The following is a 20,346-nucleotide window of genomic DNA, read 5'->3' on the forward strand; positions in this document are numbered from 1 at the left end:
AGAAGACCCACACGAAACGTTTGCCCTCTATCATTGACAACCTGGGTTATATTTCAAGATATTGAGGTAAACTTTATTAGTTTTTGACCAAATACTTATTTTCTGCTCCATCATGTAAATTCATTCTTTAAAAATCACAGAATGTGATTTCCTGGATACATTTTTACATCCTGTCTCTCACGGTTGAGTTAAAGCATTAATTAATAAACATGCATGAATAAAATTGATTGCAATATTCTTGGAGTATTTAAAATTTAGTTTTTTTTTATTTTGTACCCATTTTTCCAGCAGAGGTTAACCTCTCGTGTTTTTGTGAACACACTTCCGGGTTGTGATCAGCTGACTGACGGGTCACATGAGGAAGCGTGCTTTCACGCCCTCGGTTCCGGTTTGACGGGGGGTCCTGTGCGGCGCAGAGCATGTATTGGTGCGCGTGCGCGCTGCTGTTCACTGGGGTTTGCTCGGTGTTTTCTCCGGTTCCGGAACAGCTCAGTTTAAGCGGGACGTGGACGCTGTCCGGCCAGGATGGAGCCCTGGTTCTGCCCGCGGTGGTACCGGGCTGCGTGCACTCTGCCCTGCGGCGGGAAGGACTCATCCAGGTGAGACACCTAACAAGATTCTGATCTGGACCGAAAGGTTTTAATATATTAACCGTCTATAGAAACGAATCCTGACGGGATCAATAGTGAAGGACTCGTGCTTGGGGGCGGGGCCACAAAGGGTTATGAAGGGTGACCCCTAAGAGTAAGACCCAGTCTAATGAAACGTGTTTATTTGTGTGTGTGTGGGGGGGGGGGGGGGGGGGGGGTTAGGATTAAAGACACACGTAAAGGAAATTAATCTTGAAATTGCATTTCTGAGTATTTTTTATTGAAATTGTTGTAAATCAGGACCAGATGAAAGTTTGAAAAAGAGACAGAAATGATGCTGGACCGCTCAGAAGCTCCCTGCTCTGAGTAGCTAGAGGTTCAGCTCACAATTTGGAGGTGAATTTCTAAAAAAAAGTACTTTTTTTTACTTTGGCTAAAAACAACATAATTGTATTTAAAAGACCAGTGGGAACACTAACAGATCAAAAGATGAAAGGAGTAAGACTTTAATGCTGAATGTTGAGTTGGGTCCCATTTCTAGTCATTGATGGGATCTGACCATGGACTCTAACCCACAACCGAGCTGTTTCATCATGGACACTCTACCACTGGGCCACTGAGTTTGCTTAAACCAGGGTGTCCAAACCTTTTGCAAAGAGGGTTTTTGGGAGGGGTGAATATTTGTGAGGGCCAACCAGTCAGCTATGGAAGCGATTCTGTAGCATAATTAAAAACAAAAGTCAAAATCAGAAATTAGTTTTCATTTTCTAAATGAAACTGCATTTTTTGATTCAAAATTAAAATGAAAAAGCAATCTACCAAAATGCTTTCACATTTCCTTCCTCAACACTGCTTTTTCTGTCACTTAATTAAATGATAATGAAAATGGTATTTGACATTTCATTTTCTAAAAGTTCTCTCGTAAATTTGTAGCAAAATTCATTTAGAAATGTCTAATTTGACAATTAAAATGGATTAACAGAAATGTTTTTTCATTTTCAAAATGAAGCTGTATCAAAAAATGAAAAATCAATACTTCCAAATGCTTTTTCATTTCTACTTAAAAACCGCTTATTCTGTGTCATAATTAAAACGAAAATGCAAAGAGGGGATTGCATTTTCATTTTAACATCCACCCTGCGAATACTGTTGCATATTTCAATTCAATTTAGCATTTTCCAGAGGGGAGGCGATGACGTCAATGCTATATCCATGTGTCCGACAGACATGCTAGGAGCAGTGCGGCCAGGCTTGTAGCTTTGTGTTAGCGGCAGGGGAGATGGCTTTGTGACGGTTGTGCTCTCCTGGTGATTGTACACAGCTTCTCAGGACTACGTAGCAGCATTTCCACCTTCTGCTGTCATCCTTTGGACGCACCGCGGTTCGTTGAAACTTTCCGGGGGACTAGCTATGTCTTCGGACCGGCAGCCTGATCGCCGAAGCCGGAAGTGCAGATCTGAGAAACTAAACCATCATATGAATTTATGTTTCCAGTGGTGTCCAGACAAAATAACGGATGATGTAATTCCCACATATTTAAATCTATAATGGTTGCCAAATCAGCGCTAAGCTGCAGGAGACCATCTCCTGAATGTGCTTTTCTGCGCTGATTTTGCTGTTCGAGGACAGCTGGGGCCCCATCAACAGCTCAATCAGATTTCGTCTTTAAAAAAAAACCTTTCATCAGCATGAAAGGTTCTATATCATGCAAAATCAACTTCTTGAGCTTTTAAGTGTTATGATGTGAACTCCTCTCTGTAAACATCCCCAAAGTGGTATTTTGATCCATTCATGCATTTCTCAGTATTCCTCTAAAAAGCCGCGCTCTGAGCATCAGCCCCTCCCAACCCACAAAAACGAGCGGGTTCAATGGCAGGCTGGGAGGCCATTCGTTAGGCTGTTTTAAGCCTAACTAGTAATACCAAAAGTAAGACTAGTTAACTAGTGACAGCCAAAAATATGAACTAGTTTATTAGTGGGCCTTATTTGTGCTTACTAGTTAACTAGTGACAATCTAAAAGGCCACTAGTTAACTAGATACATGCACATTTTCTACAAGTTCACTTGTAAGGGTCCTGTAAAGCTAGTGTGACCAAAATCTCATACTAGTTTACCAGTGACATGCAGAATGTTAACTAGTTGACAAGTGAGATGAAGAGATGAAAAATTGCACAAGTTAACTTGGGCAGTGCATAAAGGCGACTAGTTAACTAGTGAGCACATTCAGGGCTCCAGACTAACTTTTTTCACTAGGAGCACAGTGGCCCCCAACTGAAACTTTTAGGGGCACAACCAGAAAATTTATTTATTTTATTTTTATTTTATTTTTATTTTTCCACAATGCGTCAAAAGCAACAAATCTCACAATACAGAATGTGGAAAAAATGGACATCCCAGAAGCAGCTGCTTATTATTAGGGGTCCAGCAATTTAGGGGCGCATACCGTAAATCAACATGCTAACCAAATCTACTAATTTCCACTGTATTACTAATAAATACTTTAATAATAGATGCAGAAATTACAATGTGCTGTTTCAAATTCAGTGTCACATTTTATTCTGCACTTTTGAAGATGCAACAACAGGTAAACTGACAGCACCATCGCTGTCATGACGGTACAAATAGTAAAGAAAACAGATGGAAATTTATCTTTGTGACACTAAATAGGTGCAGCCAAGATGCACAATAAGCGTGTTTGAGATCACCCAGGTGAACTCAACGCTGCGCAGATCACCTGGTGTGTGACATATATTTTTGTTTTTGCTCCAACATCAACTGTCAATCATCACAAAAATATCGCGAGAAAGGGGCGGAGCAAGGGGCAAACCTACCCGGACACAGCTGGAAATTTAGTACTGAACTGACTGAAAGCTGCCCTACAGACTACAAAACAATGCATTATGGGACATGTGTCCTGATGGTTTTTGTAGTGGAGTGATTAATTAAAATAATTTAAAATACCAATTCATTAAAAAAGGCTACATACATCACAAAACATTAAAATAATCATAAAATATATAATAACACAGATCATACTAAGGGGGAGAAGAATATTAAAACTAAATTGAATGTTAAGGACAACTCCAACTTCCTGTCCTTCAGTCTTGCTGCAGATTCGCCTTCATCTCAAACACGTCTATCGTTGCATTTTCCCCAAGTGTTTTCAGTGTGTCTAAGACTAATGTTGTTTTTGCTCGAGCGTGTTTAAAGTTCAAGCCCCGTTAGCTGTCACGCATGTAGGTGTGGGACATTTATTCTCCTCAGCTGACCCGACTACCGCGGGAGCGGTGTGCTGCCGTAACAACCGTGCATAACCGTTTGATGCGCCACCGTAACCGTAACCAAAACCTAAACCTTCCTCCGGGTCTGTGTGACCCAGAGAAAAGTTCAGCACGGACTGCATGTATGTAGAAAATTAGGAGTGAATACATACGTTCTAAAAAGGAAAGTAAGGAACTCCTTAATGTGGTCCGGGGAGGGGGCTGTCAGGTTTCCTGCTTTCAAACCCTGTCATTGTCACGCCCCCAAGAGTCATATACCCCACTGTGATTGGTTGGTCAGCTCCGCGCACGACAATGAAAAAGTGTCTTTCATGCAAACTGGCAGGCCGCATTAAAATTGAACTTTTTCATATTAAGGCAGGGCCGCAAAATATCATCTTGGAGACCGCAAATAGCCCGCGGGCCGCGAGTTTGAGACCCCCCGCTGTAGTCTGGCACTGGTACACTAGCCGCAGGTCGGAAGAATGAATCAATAGTTCGCTTACCCATAGTTCAGACGCACATATCAGGTTGTGATGATATTTGTCTCCGTTTCCTTCCCACAGATGTTTACGCGCAGTCGATTATCTCTAGGCCCCGCCCCCTCCACGCATTTTAGCCACTTACAGTGGCTTTCCCTATTCTTCTCACACGCAGTGGCCGCCTCACACACAGGCATCACGCGAGTGTGTGCTCGCGTTTCATGAGTATGTGCGCGAGTGTGTGTGTCTGCCTGCGTGCGTGTGGGCTTGCGTCTCATTGATTATTTCATTGATCATTGACGTGCCCCTTCCACGTTTAATGTATAAAAAATACGGAGGGTGGGGGAGGCAAATTCACTGGTCGCACATGTGCGACTGGATGTAAAATTCAGTCGCACATTCTCAAATTTTGGTCGCGAAATGCGACCAAATGGTCGCAGTCTGGAGCCCTGACATTACTTTCTTACTAGTTCACCCGTGCATTCTTGTAAAAGTCCCTAGTGAACTAGTGAATAACTAATTGTCTGCTCGTTAACTAGTGTTACCATATGCTAATGTGGAGGAGTGATGTTATCCAGATAAAGCCTTCCTATTGGCTCTGCAGCAAAGCTCCAACATTAACCCTTTCAGTCCATCCCAGTGTTTTTCCCTGTTGATCATTTCAGCCCGCTGGTTTTTTTAAATTATTCTTTAAGAATAAAGATAAATATGTGAAGTAAAGTAATCTTAAATCAATTGTTTGGCGTTTGTAATATTTTCTAAAAATGTTACAAACAGGTCCAGAAAGAGTCTGCACGGGCAGCACCACCCCCAGAGCTAGCGGCGATCGGCCAAATGCTTTCATTCCATGTACGCAAAACACACATCCATCTTTGCAGAAGTTTGGATGTTTGTTTTAATGGATGAAACCCAGACATGATGTCATTGAATGGGCGGCGCCCACAAGGAGTGAAAGGCGGGGCCTCAGAGATCGAGGCATCTTACTTTTAGGTGAAAAAATGAGCTCAGGAAAAAAAATCATTCTTTAGTGTGTCAAAGGGAATATTATCATATAGATGGATAGAGTTTACTCTGAAAGGCTTAAGAACAGCATGATGTAGGCTCTCTGATGTTATATACCATTCATGATTAAATGCTTACTGTAAATTTCTCAATGTAAATCATGTGAACAGGAAAATAACAAATAATTCTCTTATTCAGATGTACAATCTCCTGTGGTTTTGATCAGGGAAACAATTAAATTTGTTCCTCTTCCTTGGCCCTATAGACTCTGAAGATCAGGTGGCCACAGTTGTTGCCACATGTTTACATCTTCATATAACGTCATTTAGCCAATTCCAATCAGGAAATCATACACACAGTTTTTGGATACTCGTGGGGCCATGTATTATAGATTTTCTGACAAGACCCTGTGGGCCAGACTTTGGACATGCCTGGATTAGACCCTCCCTCATCTTAGATCACATTTCAATGATGTGTTGAGTAAGAATGTTTCTTCTGTGGTGCAACTAAAAATATTAAGACCCGAGAAATTGAAGCTCCTCCCCCCTTTCCAGGATCCTTATTTCAGGTTTAACGACGTGTCGTACCGTTGGATTGCTCTGGAAAACTGGACGTACTCGACCACGTTTGCGGCGTCTGCCCACCTCAGGTCAGATGCAAACTTTTTCTTCTCAGTACTTTTAGGACCTGCAGCTGACATTTTTCTGACCTTCAGGAGCAGACAGGAAGTGGAGCTTATCTTTGACGGCGTGGACACTGTGGCATCAATAACCCTAAATGGGAACTTAGTTGGGAAAACGGACAACATGTTCCGTAGATATGTAAGTCCGCTGAGAAGGTTTCCTCATTTCCACGTCCATGCTCCTCCTTCCTGTAAGGCTGTTTTTTTTCTGGAGCAGGACTTCTCCGTTCGGGAGCTACTGAAGGAAGCGGACAATCTGCTGCAGGTCCAGTTCCTGTCTCCGGTGGTGTACGCCTCTGAGCGCAGCAAAGCACATCAGTCCTACAGAGTCCCTCCTCAGTGTCCTCCAGACGTTCAGAAGGGTGAATGTCACGTAAACTTCATCCGAAAGGTAAGGAGGCCTCACCTCCTCTTCCTCTGCCTCAGAATGTGTTTGCAGGGTGTTCTGATCCATTGACTGTTTAAGAGAACTGGACTCAGCGCAACGTCACCCATTGAAAACGCTTTACTTCCAGCTTTAACCAAATGAAGTCAATTTAGTCGGCACTTTTTCCATGATGCAGACACCACCATGTTGGAGCCAGACGACGTCAGTAAGCAGGGATTGGTCTGAATTAGTCTAAAGCTACGGACACACCAGGCAAGAACGTCCATTTAGTCAATGGAGTTCACAAGCAGCTTCTTATTCTGTCCTTCTTCTACCAATTAGTAGCACGTCTGCCTCCTACAGCTGGAGGAGATTTGGTGCGAAAATTCAAATCTTGTGAATCTTGAATCCTTGAATGAAAGATTTAGTCATATAATTCTAGCCAGGTACAAACTGCAATTTTTCATTTCTCCTCCATGATCAATTTTTGAACCATTGGTACTTCTGTGAAATAAAAGGAACTCCATCCAGATGTCACTACCAAATCTCAGTCCCTGATTGGTCAAACTTCAATCTAGATTACCTTTCAACATGGGTTCAATGGACACACCTTGTCCATGTAGAGCCCAAAAACTGTCTTAAAAATGTGCGTAGCTACACGTAAATGCAAGAATTTTGAATGAGAAAGCCTGAAACCTGCATTTACAAAGGGTTTTTATTCAATGTGGTTCCTTGAACGCTTGTTGCTGAGGGCGGTGTGAACTTGTTTCTATGGTAACCACTCTCACCGATCTGGAGTGAGCTTTCCACACCCCTATGACTTTACACGAAAGCTGTCAAATGTTTTGAACGTTCAACGGAAGTCCACTTACTTTTTATTGAGGCATTTGATTGGTCGGTTTAGAACTTGATGCTATGGTTTGGAATGCCAAGTGGGAGCGGTCACTCAAGTCTAGTTCTCATAAACAGTCAAAGGTTAGGTCACTCTTTTGTCTTTGAAGGTTTAAAGCTTTTAATAACTTTTTTAATGTTTGCGTTACTTGAAAATAAAGAAGCAGCGGAAAGAACCACAGAGGAAGTCTGAAGTCAGATCCCACTTTTTAAACGCTTACCTTCATCGCCAAAACAATGAATCCAGTCAATTTCAGTTTACAAGTTTAGTTATTGTACACATTTTATTTAATTTCTCACTTTACACAGAAAGTTTTTTTTTGTGTTGTTCTTAAAACACTTCATATGATGAGTGGTAGAGAGTGAACAGAGAGGAAATCTCCATTTTAAAAAGTAAAGTCGGAATTTTAAATGTGTGCATAAACTACTGTAAAGAAAAGAATTCTTTAGATTTTTAGCCCTTGTGCTATCTTAGATGACCCCCCCCCCTTGCATTGACGTGTTCTCCCTACCATGACAAAGGTGGATAAAGGTGGAAAGATTTCATGTAATCCATGGACACCAGTGAAGATCACAAATCATTGAAGAAAAAAGGTTCAGAGCACTGTCTAGTGGGTCTAGATCAGTGTTTTTCAACCTTTTCTGAGCCACGGCACACTTTAACCTTAAAAAAAATCCCGCGGCACACCAGCATCCCAAAAATTTAAAAAAAGAAGGATAAACTCATAGTCTGTATGGATCTACAGCCCCTGCACAATCTCACATGCATTTTTGAGATAATTGTTGCAGAAAAAGCTGGAAACTGCAGCTGTTTTTTTTCTAAAAGATTCAATAAAAGTTAAGTTAGAAGATTTAAAAATAGTTTGATGTGTGTTCGTTGGTTTCAAGACGTCTAACAACAGATCTCCTTGTGCCCTGTCACTCTCACAACCCAATGCATCATGGGAGATGTAGTGCATAAAACGGCTGGAGATCGGTTTTCGGAGCTTCATTGTTTTGTTCACTTGTTCCACGGTCTGACACCGGATTCTGTGGAAAGCTACACCGCTAAAGACGAGCTTTAGCTGGTATTTTTGTTAGAACTGAGCGACTTTACGAGCTAAATCGGGACAAGGAAGTGAAGACTTTAAGCACTTCTGATTGGTCAGACTGATGACATGTGATTAAGCCCCTCAAGAATGATTGGTGGAGACAGTTAAAGCGGCGGGACTTTTCCCAAATACAGCCGAAGCTGCAGCTGAATCGCGGTACGGTCATTCTTATCAAAATGTCTTTAATAAAATAAAATAAACGCAAAGAAAAAGAATTTTAAGATCTTTTATATTCCTAACTCCTCAGTGTTTTATCATGGCCTGTTTGGATGAACACAGAGCTGAAATCCTGGAGATGGGAAATGTTTTTAGATCAGTTAATGAGGGCAATTTTCCACGGCACACTTGACCATCTCCCGCGGCACACTAGTGTGCCGTGGCACACTAGTGTGCCGCGGCACACTGGTTGAAAAACACTGGTCTAGATGACCCCACTCCCAATGGTAAAGTGCCTAGGATAGCACAAGGGTTAAAAGAACTTATCCTACTGTTGATACTGAGACTAAAAAGGCTGCTCTCTCATCACCTCCATCTATCCCTCTGCATTTTCCCCGCTCACACCTCCACCCTCATGTCCTTCTTCTCTGCGAACCACCACTGTTCGTCCTCTCAACGTGTCCAAACATCTCCATCTGCTTCCCTGTATTTATGTCCAGAACATCGACCATTATCTGTTCCTCTGATGGATTCTTTCCTGATCTTCTCCATGTCTCCCAAAGAGAACCTCAACATCTCCAGCTCTGCTTCCTGTCTCTGCATCCCAGCCTCTAAACCAACAACATGGCTGCTCTCACCATCAAAATGGTGAACACCTTATAGGTTATAGTGCACTAAGTAGTGAGTGATGAAGGAATTTGGTCCCAGACTTGGTTTCATTTTCAAAACTTCAATTGTAAAACATGCAGGTGCCATTCTAAATGCAGAAATAAACATTGAAAACTGTGAAAAACCTTGAAATGGTTCATACGTTTTTCCTTCATTTCCATCCTTCTGGATTTAAACTTCAGCTCTTTCAGTTGATAGTTTTCACTGGAGCAGCATGTGGGGGCAAAATATAACCCTTTAAGTTATTCCAATAGGTTTTATGACTAATGAACCCAATCTTTACGTCAGGAGCAGAGCTCGTTCAGCTGGGATTGGGGGCCTTCCTTTCCCACCATGGGGCTGTGGAGAGACGTACGGCTGGAGGGGTTTGATGCTCTGCAGCTTCAACAGCTCTCATACCTTCCTCTGTACAGTAGGTTTCATCTCATCCTCTTCCTCACAGGAAACAGTCTGAACTGGATTGTTTATTAAAAAAAAACCCACATTTTTATGTTATGAATGTCATTAAATAGCACCAACAATCATGTAACAAGTTAGAAATAATAAACGTGTGTTTTCTTACAGCAAACTGAGTCCTGTAGAGTTTTCTGAGGATTGTGATGGTTTTGGAAAAGTTTCAGCTGCAGCTGGGTAGAGGTTTCTGTGCTCCAGGAACCACTTTAGTTTGAGATGTTTGGACCCTGAGCTCACACCCCAGAACCACAGAAACGGTTACTGTCACCGCTCTCTGCTTTAGATTGCTTTATCCTAAGAATAAAACAAATACTTAGTGTATTTTTTTTCTGGTGTCAAACCAGATTTCATCAATAAGTGATTCTTTCTCAAATTTCTCCTCCTTTCTCAAATGTGGACCAGCAAAGAAAGATTTCTAAAAGATCAGTTCATCCTCTAAAGGTGAAAGGCTGTCGAAGGCTCCACATGTCAAAGACGAAAGTATTGAAAGAGTTGGCTTGTCTTTTGGCTAGACTGTGGCATAGTGGTTAAGTGGTTAGCACCCTTCCTCACAGCAAGAAGGCCCTGGTTCCAATGCCGGCTGGCTCCTTTCTGTGTGGAGTTTGCATGTTCTGGCATGAATGTGTGGGTTTCCCCCCACAGTCCAACAACCTGCTTCATAGGTTAACTGCAGAGAAGGAGGGGTTAAGGGCAGGGATGCCCAGTTTAGCTTAGTCTGTTTAATGTAGTTTAGCAATCAGTTACTGTATTTTATGACTGATTTTGAGACGATTTTTCTGTAATTTTGGGCTGTATAAATAAAATTGAATTGACTTAATTGGTGTCACTAAATTGCCCCTAAGTGTGCATGTAAGTGGACACCTATCCCAGCTGCTTTACCAAACAGTAGCTGGGATAGGCTCCAGCAACCCTGTGACCCTGAAAGGGATTCAGCGGGTTGTGAAAATTGATGGATGTTATACGCCACAGCGATGAGCATATTAGCTCCGCCTCCCTACTCTGCTGTTTTGGACTGTTCACCAGCGTTCAGCAGCAACACTCTGATTCAACTCAATTGAGTGAAATCTAAAAATGGATCCTGCGCAGCAATATTCTTTCTGGAAATAAACTAAAATATTCAGTAAAAAGTGAGGCTGCAGACTGTTTCCATGCAGACAGTTTATCAGAATTTGATCCGATCTCAGCGATGTTTGGTGGATTCTCCTTTTTAATGTTTTTTTTTCATTTAAGGTTTGAGTTTCTGTTGTGAGAGTTTGAATAAATGCGTGTAACTGTGCCCCCTGTAGCTACCATAACCGTTCAGCCTGGAACTTCTGTTCGGGGTCCTTTCGACTAAAGGTAACGTCACACTACGGTGACGCACTACACTACACTACACACACTACACCACTTAAACAAACTACGTACGTCGAGATCGGCTCCGGCTCTACAAATTTTCATTTCACGTTCCCTTTTGTAACTTAAAGTTATTATCCGTCATAAATTGTGTCTGACAATATTCTTTGTAATTTTTATAAAGAGATTTTGCCACAATCCACTTGTTATTCCAGTTTAAGTTCAGCCGTGGCTGAAAATGTTGTCAGCACGGCTAAATGTTGTTCTTCCGGATCTGTTCTGCCAATAATAAAGCACTGGGTGCACGGATTAAAAAAACTACAAGCAAACATACATTTAATAATAATAATAACAATAATAAGGGCACGTTTGTTTACATTGGACTTCATAATTTCTTCTTCTATGGTAGTATCATAATTTGTCCAGACCAATCACTGTCTGACACGTCATCGGACCAACGGACAGCCAATCACATAATGTGATGTCAGCACTAGTCCCAGGACCCCAAACGGAAGTTCCAGGCCGAACGGTTATGGTACCTACACCCCCAAAAAATGAGCAACGACCCCCCCCAAGCTAAACTCCTGTGGGGTTTATGCGTCGCCACGGCGGCGCTTGGCTGCACTTCCCTCGCTGAGGCTGAAGTGCTCCACTGGAGTTCAGCTTTGAGTTTCCTCTGGGGCGTTGGCCCTGCTGTTGTTTATAGTCTGTAATCTGACAGTCTTTTCTGTTCATGCAGATGGGAGCGGGTCTCAGTGGGGGCTGCAGGTGGAGCTCCTCATTGATGCGGTTCGGACCACGGGGGTTCAGGTCACCTTTTCCATCTCAGAGCTGGGTTTGGAGCAGGTCTTCCAGACCCAGTTCCTTCCAGGGAGGACTAAGAGAACGTTCACTTTTAACATCGAGAAGGTGCTGAGTCAGGCATGCTGAGGCCATTTTTGTGTGCAGTAAAGTTCCTTTAGGTTAAAAAGAAAGTTTTCCTTTCTGCAGAGCAGCAGAGTGAAGCTCTGGTGGCCAAGTGGACACGGGGACCAGCCCTTCCATTTGCTCTCTGTCAGAGTGTTTGTGGATGGATCCTTGATGCTGGACAGAGAGGTTAAGGTCAGCCTCACTTGTGATCATTAAAGCTCATAGACTTTGAATGATTCGTAGGCTGTGGTGAAGTTCATTTATGCTTTTAAAGCCCAGACTAAAGTTGCTGATCCAGATCGTAAATTTCCGGTCATGGGATGTCGTGAAAGCTCCGACCTAAACTGAGTCTGAGGATCTTGTTTTCTCTTACTTCTCAGTGTGAAAGTCTGACCTCCGTCTTTGCTGCAGGTCTATTTTCGCACCGTGGAGCTCATCCAGGAGCCCATCCCTGGATCTCCAGGCTTAAGCTTTTACTTTCAAATCAACGGGAAGCCAATTTTCCTGAAAGGCTCCAACTGGATCCCAGCGCACGCCTTCCAGGACCAAGTTACCCCTGCTGTGTGAGTGCGGGTTCTTATGAAAAACAACCTTTCTTTTGTCTTTTTGGTTTATGACATGACAATTAGAAGAATCAATGGATGGACGAGACCGTCTCTGTGTGTTTGTGTTGCAGCCTGAAGAACCTGCTCCGGTCGGCGGTGGATGCAAACATGAATGCTCTCCGGGTCTGGGGGGGCGGTGTGTATGAACAGGATCTGTTCTATGACATGTGCGATGACATGGGGATCATGGTAAGCAGTTGATTCACTTTAAAGGAGCTGAGAGAGAATTGAAAATCATTGAATTCAGGAGAACAGGAGGTCAGAGCAAAGATCCCAGCAGATGACAGACATTTTAAGAAACGCTGTCTCATGGAAACAGTGTGGGAAAAGGAAAAAACTCTGCTGCAGCTGCCTCCTCCTCAGTGCAGTGGACAGCGTTAATAAAAAGTTAAATGATAGAATCCTGAAAAGGTCAGAAGATGCCCCCCCCCCCCCCATGCTTTTCTTCAAAACACCTGAACGATTAAAATATGGAACGTTTTCAAAGTGTTTTAATCTGTTTGATCTAAATCTGTTTGTTGGCTCAGACGTCCGATTGTTGGACAGACGTTTTTGGACAGAAGGCCACGTTAGCGAGCATGCTGCTGAAAGCTGTCCTCTTGCTCCTCAGGTCTGGCAGGACTTCATGTTTGCCTGCGCCATGTACCCCACTGAGGCTGACTTTATCCAGACGGTCAGAGAGGAGGCCGTCCAGCAGGTTGGTCCATGTGAAATTTTCCTTCTGCTGAAATGTGTGAAGCTGTCTTTCAAGACCAAAACAATGTTTGGGGTGTTTCTAACATGGTCTGGTGGTGTTTTCTGACGATGGAGGACATTTAGGAAGATAATTAATTTCAAAATTACATCTAATTTAAAATGTTGTCAGCAGACTAAAAATGCAGTAAGAGGAAGATGGTATTGGTGACTGGGCGGCCCACAAGCTCCCTGCGCCGCTCCGCTCCGATGCATCCACTCGTAGACGACCATGTAGATCCACGCACGTCTTTGTTTTCCTCCCTGAGCTGGCATTCGAAAACTCCAGTGGTGCTCGCCATTTTTGTTGCACCAGAAAGGTTAGGTTGGGGGTCTGAGGGGCTCTAAGCTGGCAGGAGACATTGCAAACAAATGGGTGATGGGATCCTGCTCATAACTCCTGTCGCTCTGCAGGAACTATGTCTCAGAAAATTGTTTTGTATTTTGCCTAAAATGGCATTCACTTACAACAGATCAATAGATGATTGGAGTGGGGCTTTCAGCACATTGAAAAAAGTTGTCTTTCTTGCACTCAGAAGGAATGTCCTTTTTCTTTTGAACCCTGTCAGGTTGGGCGTCTGAAGTCTCACCCTTCCATCATAATTTGGAGCGGCAACAATGAAAACGAAGCTGCTTTGGCAACAAACTGGTTCAACATATCCGCCTCCCAGCGGCCAGTGTACGTCAAAGACTACGTGACGCTTTACGTGGACAACATCCGGAAGATTGTACAGAAGGTGACTGTAGGGCAAGGACTTCTCAGACGTGGTCCCTTTGCTGAAGAGTTTGGGTTTTCCTGATCAATCCGGTTAAAACCTGTTAAAACCTGCAGGAGGACCCCAGCCGTCCCTTTCTCGTCTCCAGCCCCACGAACGGGGTGGAGTCAGAGCAGGAGGGGTGGGTGGCTGCAGACCCGTACAACCCTCACTACGGAGACGTCCATTTCTACAGCTACCTGTCAGACTGCTGGGACTGGACCACATTCCCTCGGACCCGCTTCGCCTCTGAATACGGCTTCCAGTCCTGGCCTTCGTTTTCCACCCTGCAGCCTGTGAGTGAGCTTTGCTGCTCGTCTTCATTCGCAGACAAAAGCACAGCTCCCCTACAGGGTTTTCTGATCTGCAGCGAGCACCACAATCCCAAAAAATCAAGTTGACAAACAAACCCACAATGAAAAGGGTTTGCCATTACTCCAGACTACGACAGAGTATTCATTTCACGATAATAAAGTCATACATTTATGGGAAAAAAGTCGTAATTTTACAGGATTAAACCCGTAAAATGATGAGAAAAAGGTTCTTTTACGAGATTAAAGAGAAAAAAGTCATAATTTTACATGGAAAAGGCATTTTTTGATAAAGGAAAGCTAACTGGCTGTGTTATCCTCAGTCCACGCTACATGGCGACTGAATTCATCAATGCAGCCATTTATGGTGATGCCATAAAGCTTTGGTCAGTCATACAAGTCCATGTGCCATAATGCATGTGGACTTTACTGCCTGCTGGACGGAAATTCACTCCTTGTGGGTCAAGAATCTTCGTCTGAAGAGTTTCCTGCAAATTCTTTTCCATATCCTCATACCTAATATAAAACAATGCTGACTGAATAAAATAGTTGGGAACCCATGTTGAGGTAACCACTTACAATGCGCTGGAATCTCGCACAGAAACTCTGTGTTGATTCTTTTTTGTTGTAGTTTCTATTTTTGTAGGTCAGCAGCCTTTTGCCACATACATTTTTACTTTAATTTTTAAAAGGTTATAGACCTTTATTACATCTGAACCTGACTAATGATTATAACCATCCAGCAACTTGTTGCTTAATGCTGTTTCATGTTTTACCCCCCTCACCCTCTATAATCACCCTCCTACCCCCCCTCTCTCTAACGTCCCTCTCTCTTCTTCCCTTCTTTCCTTTTCCGTCCGGTCCAACACCAAAGATTTTCAAACATGGTTGAAATGAATAAAGTTTGGCCTCAATTACAAAAGGGGTTTGTTCAGTCATACCTTTGGTTTGTCTGAAGATTAATAACCCCTGTTGGTAACATAAAATATGTCCAACACAAGAGGCCCTTAGTTCTCATCTGTCTGCCCAGCTGTTGGACAGGACAAGTAAAAAAACTTTAAATCTCCATTTAGAATTGATGTAGTTATGAATTTATTATCATGAAATATAGATTCTTTTTCTCATACTTCCACAAGTTTATTCTCAAAAAATGTCGACTTTTTTCTCCTAATTTTACGAGTTTAAAATGTGTAAAATGACGATTTCTTTCTCAGAATTTAATGAATTTATTCTTGTAAATGTATTTATTCTTTACTTTTAATGAGGCCCCGATACTTGGTCGTACAAAACGACAACAAAACAAAAATACAGGCGAGTAAAACAAACAAACAAACAAATCCAATCTAAACACCAAAAAAGGGATTCAGATGAGACAAAAACAAACACAACAATCCAAGTGGGATTGTAGAGAAAACGTGAAAGCCAACTAAAGAAAACAACAAACATGACAATTTTAATGTGACAACTCAAACACTACAACAAATTGAGAGCGATCACACAAATATGGCAATAGAAAACAAGCAGAAATCTGGTTATGACAAACAAACAAATCAACAACCCAAAAATAAAAAACTAAACACATAAAATCCAGAGAAAACAACAAAAGAAATAAAATAAAATAAATGAAACATGCTTCACACAGTCTATCAACAGTTCAAACATGACAACAAAATGCTCTAAAACATGACACCCATAAACAAATGACACAAAAAAATCCATCTAAACATGAAAGCAACACAGCAGTCCAGTAAACGACAAACACGCAGATAAAAAACAATACCATGAATGAATCAAAGAAGTGACCGTTTGTTCTTAAAAAGGTCGATTTGACCTGAACTGCCTTTCCGTCTGTCCCGCTGCAGGTTTCTGTTGGAGAGGACTGGAGTTTTGACAGTCGCTTCACGTCGCACCGTCAGCACCACCAGAGCGGCAACCAGCAAATGCTGGAACAGGCGGCGCTGCACTTTCACCTCCCGAACGCCACTGACCTTCTGAGGAGATTCACCCAAACCCTCTACATCACTCAGGTAAGCCACACCCACTTCATCATATCTGGAAGGAAATGTTTTCAGCCTGCTGAAGGTTCCAGAGCTTTCCGTCTCTTCTCAAGCACGACACAAACAAACCCAGACCTGCTGAAGCAACCACAAAAAAACATATTGAATGAACTCATAATTCCAAGCCTAAGATGTAGAAGGGATGTTCCGCGTCCCTCACTGCTGGGGTTTTGATTCTGCTGCTGTGCTGCTTCATGTGCAGGTCATGCAAGCACAGTGCGTGAAGGCTCAGACGGAGTTTTACCGGAGCAGCCGCAGCCAAGTTGTGGGGGGCAAAGGTCACACTATGGGCGCCCTCTACTGGCAGCTGAACGACATCTGGCCGGCGCCGTCCTGGTCGTCTTTGGGTGAGTGTCTGCCTCTTAGCTGCTGCAGGCGTGGCAGCGTGGACCATGACTCCGCCCTGTTCCTCTGGAGGCAGAGTTCGGAGGGAAGTGGAAGATGCTGCATTACTTTGCGAGGAGCTTCTTCGCCCCCCTTCTTCCCGTTTCCGTGGAGGACGACGGCGCCCTGATCATCTATGCGGTCTCGGACCTGAGCGCTGACCTGAAGCTCAGAGCAGTGGTACGTTCCTCTGAAACACCACAACCTCAATGAATCTCTGCTCTTTTACCTGTTGAAATTTCTCAACTCTGTTTTTTGATGCTATTTATTACCTATTATAATCTGTCCCTCCTTATTATTGTCTTGTTTTTGGAGCTATGGTAACAAATCAATGTCCCAGTGGTGGGATCGGTTAAAGTTCTATCCATCTAAAGCTGTCAAATAATCTATTCTGAATTTCTGCTTAAAAAAGTCAGGATTTCTTCAACAATACAAGTGTGAATTATTTGTTGTTTATATCAGTGGTCCCCAACCTTTTAGCGCCACAGACCGGTATGACGTCACAGCAAGTTTTCACAGACCGGTCTTTAAGAAGTAGGCGGAGACTATTTTAACGCTACACTGAAGGAGGAACAGATATGTGACAAGATGAACACCAAGCTTTTATTTTGACACGCGCAACATTAAACATCGCACAGGTGTCATCCTCCTCTCCCCTTCCCACACTCATGGTGCAAAAAAGAAGTACTGTCTTTTAAATGTAACTTTCTTTTTTTGGAAGTTGAAGGCTCCTCTTCTGCCTCCTGGCTGAGCCTTTTCCCTTTTATCATAAAAACTTTCCAAAGATGTTTGTTTTTTACTCATTTTGCTAGCTCCTGGGTTTTATTTTAGCGTAACCTATCATGTGACCGAGAAGAGCGCCTTGGCCTGCGTCAAGAGAGACATAGATGGATGGAACAGAGAATCGGGCTATTTTTCAAAATAAAACATCTTTCGGACTGCACGGTGGCGTAGTGGTCACAGCAAGAAGGGACCTTGACCAAAACATCAACAGAGGACCTTTCTGTGTGGAGTTTGCATGTTACCCCCGTGCATGCGTGGGTTTTCTCCGGGGACTCCAACTTCCTCCCACCATCCAAAAACATGCTTCATAGGTTGATTGGTCAACCTAAATTGTCCCTAGGTGTGAATGTGAGAGTGTGTGGGTGTGTGATTGTGGATATTCTAACCTGCAACAGACTGGCGACCTGTTCAGGGTGTCCCCTGCCTTCGCCCACAAGTGGCCGGGATAGGCTCCAGCAGCCCCATGACCCCGAAAGGGAATAAACGGTAGAAGATGAATGAAACATCTTTCAGATTCCGAAATAAGTAAAACGGAAGTAATGTAAGTTATTTATTCTTTCTGTGCGGCCCGGTACCAAATGACCCACGGACCGGTACCGGTCCTTGGCCCAGGGGTTGGGTCAGCTCTAAACGGTTTCCTCAGCTGCTGGACAGGACAAGTTAGATGAATAACTAAATAGATTCATACATACATACATACATACATACATACATACATACATACATACATACATACATACATACATACATAAGGGATAATATAGTTTTTTTTGGTTCCAGCTTTTGTTGCTAAAAGTTCTCAAATGTTTTTTTTTTAAATGATCTCCATGAAATGTGGCTGAAAAATGAACTTTTTAGTGATTTTGTTACAAGTTTAATGTTCTCCCTTCAAAATAAAACGATCTAAATCCGTTCAGATCACAGGGATTCCTTCCATAAGCAGGTATTAAACAGTAACTGATCATCATTTGTCACTGTGGAAAGTGGAGCAGTGACTCCACCCCCTTCACAGTGGGGTGTGTGTATGAAGTCAGGCGGGGGTTGACCTTTGACCTCAGCCATGATGAAAGCCTTCATTTTCCGTTTGCTGCCACTTTCTGTGTCAGGTGACCGTGCACTCCTGGGCTTATCTGGATCCAGTCTGCAGCAGGACTTCGGACCTGCGGGTTGTTCCTGGAGGCAGCGCTGCGGTGCTCTACAGGCAGCCCGTCGCGACCCTGCTGGCAGGGTGCGGGCGCTGCACCCGCCTCACCTGCCTGCTGACCTTTCACCTGGAAGACAGCGCTGGCATCCAGCAGGGCTCAAACAACTACCACTTCTTGTCCTCCCCCAGGGAGGCCGAGGGGCTGCAGAGAGCCAACATCACGGTAGCCGTCTCAAACCTCTAAGATCATTGAGCTCCAAAGAAAATAATCCATTCCTGCAGAAGGTCATGTGACCCATGTCCATGTTCATGCTGCCTCCCCCCCCCCACAGGTGAAGGTGCAGCAGGATGGTGGCGGCTTGACCGTGACCCTCCAGTCCTCCTCCATAGCAGCTTTTGTGTGGCTGGACGTGGGAAACATCCCGGGCCGCTTCACCGCCAACGGCTTCTTGATGCTTTCCAGGAACAAGACTGTTGGCTTTGAGCCGTGGCGCCCCACCAGTGCCGCAGAACTGTCACGGTCCCTGACCGTCACCACTCTGAGAGACGTTTACTGACCAGGCACTCGTGGGGGAGCGGGGTGTTGCCCTGAACCAGAATGCTGGTGGAAGTTTTGAGCGGGACTCCGAAATGTGCCAGAGGTGTTGGAGGTGTGCTCTCTGAGTGGCTTTCTTCTCTCATCTGTTCACCTAAACTTGAGTCACAAAGGAAGTGGGTTCAGTATTAACCTTTGACCTTGATGGTACACCATGCTCTCTGACAGATGATCACACTTTCACAATCAGTTTCAGCTCATCTGAAACACAGCAGTGATCCTTCATTCCTTTGAATGAACATTTGAAGAAAGAAACCTGTGATGAAGAATGATTAAAGTGCATTTAAGATGGAAACAGAAGATTTGATTTTTGCAGCTTCAGGCTTGAGTCTGCTATGCAATGACATGATTCTGCAGATGAATGCTGCTGGTTTTTATGTCAGATGTGTCTTTGAATGTCTGGTTATGGTCATTCCAATGTCACTTATATGATTGTATTCTAATGACAGACTTTTTTTTCTCCCAAAGTGCTACATCAGGGTTACATTTTTACCACAAAATCCATTAATTTGTGTCAAAGAATGAGAGAACTCAGACAAAAATCACGTTCAACTGAATTTATACTGTTTAACAAAAGATTTCCTTTTTATTAATACTATTAGTGAAATTTATTACTAATAAATTTAATGGATACATTTGTGTAGCCAGTTTATTTCTGCGTATTTCAAGGATTTAAAAAGTCCTACTCCGATCATCTTTTATAAAAGCTTTCACAGTGGTCTTTTAATTATGGTTATGATAGATTTTAGCCCAAATCAAAAAACTTGTTTAGGACATAGTTTCTGTAGACCAACAGGAGATCATTGGAAATTCACCTCGACTCCATTTCCAATTCTTCATTTGTCTCCATGGTCTCTACTTGCTTACAGCCCTCACACCGCCAACCTAACATTACTGGTGCAACAAAAATGGCGAGCAATTCTGGTGCTATCCAGTCGTTAGTCATGTTAGATCCAGATTCCAGCTCAGATGAGGAAAATGAAGACGTACATGGATCTGTTTGTCTGCAAGTGGATGCATCAGAATGGAGCACAGCAGGGAGCCCAGTGTATTTTCTACATCACAAGATCTTTTTCAAACAGTATTTTTTAAC

General features: G+C 43.2%; 1 protein-coding gene across 1 annotated transcript; it reads left to right on the forward strand.

The window, feature by feature from the left end:
- The first annotated feature begins 359 nt into the window (after nt 1-359).
- Nucleotides 360-19,888, forward strand: manba (mannosidase beta). Its single transcript, XM_011490784.3, has 17 exons — nt 360-599; nt 5,889-5,983; nt 6,050-6,155; nt 6,234-6,407; nt 9,479-9,602; nt 11,718-11,887; nt 11,969-12,079; nt 12,299-12,450; nt 12,564-12,681; nt 13,103-13,189; nt 13,794-13,961; nt 14,057-14,275; nt 16,153-16,317; nt 16,550-16,694; nt 16,769-16,911; nt 18,621-18,881; nt 18,991-19,888. Exons 1-17 carry the CDS (start codon nt 420-422, stop codon nt 19,213-19,215), a joined length of 2,643 nt encoding a protein of 880 aa, XP_011489086.1. The 5' UTR covers nt 360-419; the 3' UTR covers nt 19,216-19,888.
- Nucleotides 19,889-20,346: the final 458 nt, after the last annotated feature.

This window comes from Oryzias latipes, chromosome 22 (genome assembly GCF_002234675.1).
Source record: "Oryzias latipes chromosome 22, ASM223467v1".
Lineage (NCBI taxonomy): Eukaryota > Metazoa > Chordata > Actinopteri > Beloniformes > Adrianichthyidae > Oryzias > Oryzias latipes.

Coding starts and splice junctions, on each gene's coding strand:
- manba (XM_011490784.3), top strand. CDS start 420: ATGTATTGGTGCGCGTGCGCGCTGCTGTTCACTGGGGTTTGCTCGGTG. Junction 16,318..16,549: donor AAACCCTCTACATCACTCAG/GTAAGCCACACC, acceptor CTTCATGTGCAG/GTCATGCAAGCACAGTGCGT. Junction 16,912..18,620: donor ACCTGAAGCTCAGAGCAGTG/GTACGTTCCTCT, acceptor TTTCTGTGTCAG/GTGACCGTGCACTCCTGGGC.